Here is a 5,348-nt window from a genome sequence, read left to right as displayed (position 1 = left end):
AATCAAATTATACTTAAATAGTGTTTACTATACACAGAAATGAACACGCATAAGTAATTTTAAAAATTTTCAAAAACGGTTTTAATGCTTTCCAAAATCTAACCCTAAGAACACATACAATACTACAACATATGTTGATGAAACATAAACTAAAGAATATCATGACTCACTACTTTCACTCATCTATGCTGAAAACAATTGAAATTTGTTATATCTTAATTTATACCTCCTAAGACATATGTTAATTACATAATTCCCATTTTTCACTTATCAAAATATTTTTTACAAAATTTTTAAATTATGTTTAAGACTAACTGTCCAGACGACTTTCAGTTAAGTCGTCTGGACGACTTATTTTCAAGTCGTCTAAACAGACGACTTGCGAGGGGTAGAAACGTAAAAAAAATTCCGTTTTTTTGTTTGGTCACAAGGGGATAGTTGTAATTTCAATAGCCTTTTAGGTTACTTTTGCCTTTGACCCAAGTTGGGGTATTGTTTTGGGTTTGACTCCAAGTTTTGAGTCACACTTGGCAATTCTCCCTTTAAAATATTAAGAATGAAATATTAAAGTTGAGAATTGTTTTTCATAAACTGTAGAATTTAATTTTTATATAATACTTTATAAATTTTATTAATTATAAACTAAACTACTAACTTTAATTTTGGATTTTTATAATTTAATATATTTTCTAATTATTAGATTTATATGAAATTAGCTAGCATATAAAGTTTTCAAAATAAATTCAAACTTAACATGTATATATTCCCCTTTAAGCATTATTTTTTTTCCATTAATCCAATACTTATTTTTATTAAAAGAAAATGAATATCTTTTTACATCTAGTGTTAGTAATTTTAATTACAAAAGAAAAGATGAAAGCTCAAAAAAAAAAAAAAACTTAGCAAAGTGAAGTTCAAACCATATAAAAACAAAGACCAACGTGAGCTTATAAAAGTTGAATCGAACCAAACCAAGAGAAAAATTTAAAGTCCAAATCCAAACCACCAAACTCAACAATCACTTTAAGCCCATACTTCTCTCTCAACGTCCTCTAGCTTCTTCTACCATTTTGCATGTTCTGTTGTTCTTCTCGCTTCTTCCTCCGCCCAATACCTGAGAGAAAGAAGAATCAAAATCGTAAATGACCTCCAGAGCAGATCCATCTACATTTAATTTCCATGCTGGTCTGAATCAAGAAGAAACGGCTGCCATCGAGGAGTATGGCTTCTTAGTTGGAGCTCTTCCTATCAGGTATCTCGGGCTACCTCTAATGAGCAGAAACTGAAAGTCTCAAAATATTCACCTCTGCTTGATAAGATAACATCGAGGTTTCATTCTTGGGCAACAAAATCTCTATCCTATGCGGGGCGTCGTCTCTTAATATCAACGATGATTAATGGAACAGTCAACTTTTGGACATCAACTTCTGTGCTCCCTAAAAGTTGTATAAAGAAAATTGAAACTCTTTGCGCCCAATTTCTTCGGTCTGGGAATATCGAGCACAAAGGTCATGCAAAAGTGGCTTAGACATCTGTTTGCCTGCCAAAATCAGAAGGAGGCTTGGGCTTCCGTAGCTATGCCGTCTGGAACAAACCTCTCCTGCTGCGGTTGATTTGGTTACTCTTCTCAACTAGCGGCTCTCTATGGGTGGCTTGGCACATTGCACATACAGTTATTCATTCTGGAGCCAAGCAGAAACACAATCACAGTCATGGGGCTGGAGATGTATTTTGAGAATTCGAGAGTTAGCAGCTCGTTTCCTGATATGCAAAATTGGAAATAGTGAAACTGCAAGCTTCTGGTTCGATGTGTGGACTCCTATGGGGCCGCTAATTAAAGCTATTGGCTCTGATGGTCCTCGATCACTGCTTCTGTCAAAGATGCCTGCAACAACAACATATGTGATGTAGCGTACACATTGAGCTTTGGTGTTCTATTTCCTTTTCTAAATTATCTATGTTTTCCTTTTAAGTTTATGTTTAGGTTTTCCTTTATTCTTTTACTTTAGGATTTATGTCCCTATATAATGTGATCTCTTGGCTTTGTAAGAGACACAACTTTTGAATTATTGATTAATAAACTAGAGCTTTGGTGTTAACAAACTCTTGAATCCTTACTTCCGGGCATTCTCTAAGAATTCAACGGCTTTAAGAAGGCTTAGATAGCGGGTATTCTCAGAATTCAACGATATCTTTGCATTATCAGTTACTAGACGGTACTTCCGCTCCGTCAATTGGTATCAGAGACTTTTAATTGCGATTCTACTCGTGATTATCGATCTTAGGTTTCAATGGCACCTCGTCCGAACCAAATGGACACAGATGCAACAATTCTTGGAAGATTTTCAGGAGAACTTTCAAGACAATATGAGACGTACGATGGCTGAAGCAATTCAAGCCGGCGTCCAGGCCGGAGTTCAAGCCGCGTTCGCTGCCAACCCCGCGAATGCCGCCCCAGCAGCTCCACAGCAGCGTCAGCAACGGCGCGATAACCCTGTTTTCGAAGAAATCAACGACGATTCCGACGTTGAGAACCCCTTCAGCGACAACAATAAACAACAAAATTTCAACAACGGTCGACGAAACAGGAATGATGATGATACACGCTGGATTTTCGGTATCAAGGTAGACACTCCTGAGTTCCATGGTGGTTCACAACCTGAAGAACTTCTTGACTGGCTCGTGGCGGTCGATGAGTTCATTGAATTCAAAGAGATTCCAGCACACAAACAAGTTCCCTACGCTACAACTCGATTCCGCAGTCATGCTGCGTCTTGGTGGAATCAACTAAAAATCTCACGTCACCGTCGCGGAAAAGACAAAATCGTCTCGTGGGATAAACTTAAGAAACATTTGCGCAAAACATTTATCCCGTATAATTTTGAGCGTTTGCTGTTTCAGAAGTTTCATAATATTCGACAAGGCAATCGCTCGGTAGACGACTATGCGAATGAGTTTTATCAACTACTAACTCGTGTAGACGTTCAAGACTCGGAAGATCAGTTGGTCGCGCGATTCATTGCAGGTCTACGACCACAACTACAAAACATGTTGCATCAATTCGACCCAACCTCCGTGGCAGAAGCAAGACAGCGAGCAGTCTTGGTTGAGCAACAAACAAAGTTCTCGACTAACTCTTGGACGGGAAACTCGCGACAGCGCGGCAGCATGACCAACGACGACAGCAAAACATCCTCGGGTGTAGATTCTTCTAACATTACCCGCGGAAATAATCGACCTTCCGAGACCAACGCATCGACCAGTGATGCTCGTCCTCCTGCGCGCACCAGCGCTTTAAGGTGTTTTACTTGCGGAGAAAACGGGCATAGAAAAACCACATGTCCTAGGAATGGTCGGCGAGGTCTACTGGCCAATGAGAGAGAGCTAACGGGCGAACCAATTTATGATACAGAGGAAGAACTCGACGATACCGAAGAAGAGCAAGTCGCAGGTGATACAGGAACATTTTTAATGCTGCGAAGAAATTGCTTGGCTCCCAAGACAACAGAAGCTTGGCAACGGACGTCGTTGTTTAACTCCACATGTACGGTCAAAGGGAAGATCTGTCGATTTGTCATCGACTCAGGCTGTTCTTCAAACGTAGTATCCGAAGAAGCTGTCAGAAAACTTGGCCTCAAAGTTGAAACACATCCCCATCCTTATCGTCTTTTGTGGATGCAAACAGGTGCAGAGGTTCAGGTTTCTCAACGAACACTTCTTTCACTCTCTGTCGGTTCGTTTTACAAAGACACGCTTTACTGCGATATTGCAACGATGGACGTCTCTCATATCATCTTAGGACGACCATGGCAGTACGACCGGGAGGTGATTCATAACGGCAAGCATAATACACACTCATTTATGTTCGAAGGACGAAAAATAACTTTGCTTCCATCTCCGGAAACCGACGTGACGAATCACAACACAGCGTCACCGAAGTCAACGAAGCAAGGGCTTCTTATCATCTCCAAATCTCAGTTTGAAGAAGAACTTCGTGAGCCTTGTCCAATATTCGCGCTCGTCGCCACCGACAATAGTCCAGAACAACCCAAAGACGTTCCTACGGCTTTCTCATCGATCATGGAGGAGTTTAAGGACCTTTTCCCGGAAGAACTTCCGGCCGGCTTGCCACCACTACGAGACATTCAGCATCACATTGATCTTGTTCCCAATGCAGCCTTACCAAATAGAGCTCACTACCGAATGAGCCCAGAGGAGCATGAAGAACTACGGCGGCAGGTAGAAGGTCTGTTGTTTAAAGGGTACGTACGTGAGAGTCTCAGTCCTTGTGCGGTCCCTGCCCTTCTTATACCAAAGAAGGATAAAACGTGGCGTATGTCCGTCGATAGTCGTGCAATAAACAAAATCACGACCCGCTACCGGTTTCCAATTCCAAGACTTGACGATCTCTTAGATCAGATAGGCAAGGCGACAATTTTTACAAAATTGGACCTTAAAAGTGGTTATCATCAAATTCGCATAAGACCGGGGGATGAATGGAAGACGGCTTTCAAGACGCGTGAAGGGTTGTTTGAATGGTTAGTCATGCCTTTTGGATTGTCTAATGCCCCTAGTACCTTTATGCGTGTTATGAATCAGGCTCTTCGACCATTTATTGGCAAGTTCGTCGTTGTCTACTTCGACGACATTCTCATCTTTAGTACCACGTAGCAAGACCATCTCAGTCATCTACGGGACGTTTTGGTAGCCCTGCGTCGTGAGAAACTATACGTTGCGCAGCATAAGTGCGAGTTTGGTGTGTCGCAGGTACTATTCCTTGGGTATGTCATCTCGGCTGCAGGCCTCCGGGTTGATCCACATAAGGCCGCGGCTGTCGCCTCATGGCCAACGCCCACAACTGTTACAGAGGTCCGGAGTTTTCATGGCTTAGCATCATTTTACCGACGGTTCGTGCATAACTTCAGTGCCATCATGGCCCCGATTACGGACTGCATGAAGACCTCAACATTCATTTGGTCTCCAGAGGCATCTGAAGCGTTTGAGCTTATTAAAACGCGGCTAACGACGGCCCCTGTATTGGTATTGCCGGACTTTGATATCCCTTTTGAGTTGCATTGTGACGCGAGCAAACTCGGCATTGGAGCGGTCTTAAGTCAACAAGGCCGTCCTGTGGCTTACTTCAGCGAAAAGATGGCAGGAGCACGAGCTCGTTATAGTACGTATGACGTCGAGTTTTACGCGATTGTTCAAGCTGTCAAACATTGGCGTCATTACTTAGCCCATAAAGAGTTTGTTTTGTTTAATGATCATGTGGCTCTTCGCTATCTGGGAACGCAGGATAAGATCTCATCTCGTCATGCATCTTGGACAGCTTACTTGCAACAATT

At 41.9% G+C, this 5,348-nt stretch overlaps 1 protein-coding gene across 1 annotated transcript; it reads left to right on the top strand.

Annotated features, from left to right (window-relative positions):
• The first annotated feature begins 2,379 nt into the window (after window positions 1-2,379).
• LOC106383681 lies at window positions 2,380-4,671 on the top strand. The gene has a single exon (XM_013823755.2). The coding sequence runs from the start codon at window positions 2,380-2,382 to the stop codon at window positions 4,669-4,671; it is 2,292 nt and encodes a 763-aa protein (XP_013679209.2).
• Window positions 4,672-5,348: the final 677 nt, after the last annotated feature.

The sequence above is a fragment of the Brassica napus genome, chromosome C1 (genome assembly GCF_020379485.1).
Source record: "Brassica napus cultivar Da-Ae chromosome C1, Da-Ae, whole genome shotgun sequence".
NCBI classification, from domain to species: domain Eukaryota; kingdom Viridiplantae; phylum Streptophyta; class Magnoliopsida; order Brassicales; family Brassicaceae; genus Brassica; species Brassica napus.
Note: the sequence above shows the minus strand (reverse complement) of the source record. Positions and strands in the feature narration are given on the sequence as shown.

What these genes read in the sequence shown, in the direction of transcription:
- LOC106383681 (XM_013823755.2), top strand. Translation starts at nt 2,380, where the DNA reads ATGGCTGAAGCAATTCAAGCCGGCGTCCAGGCCGGAGTTCAAGCCGCG.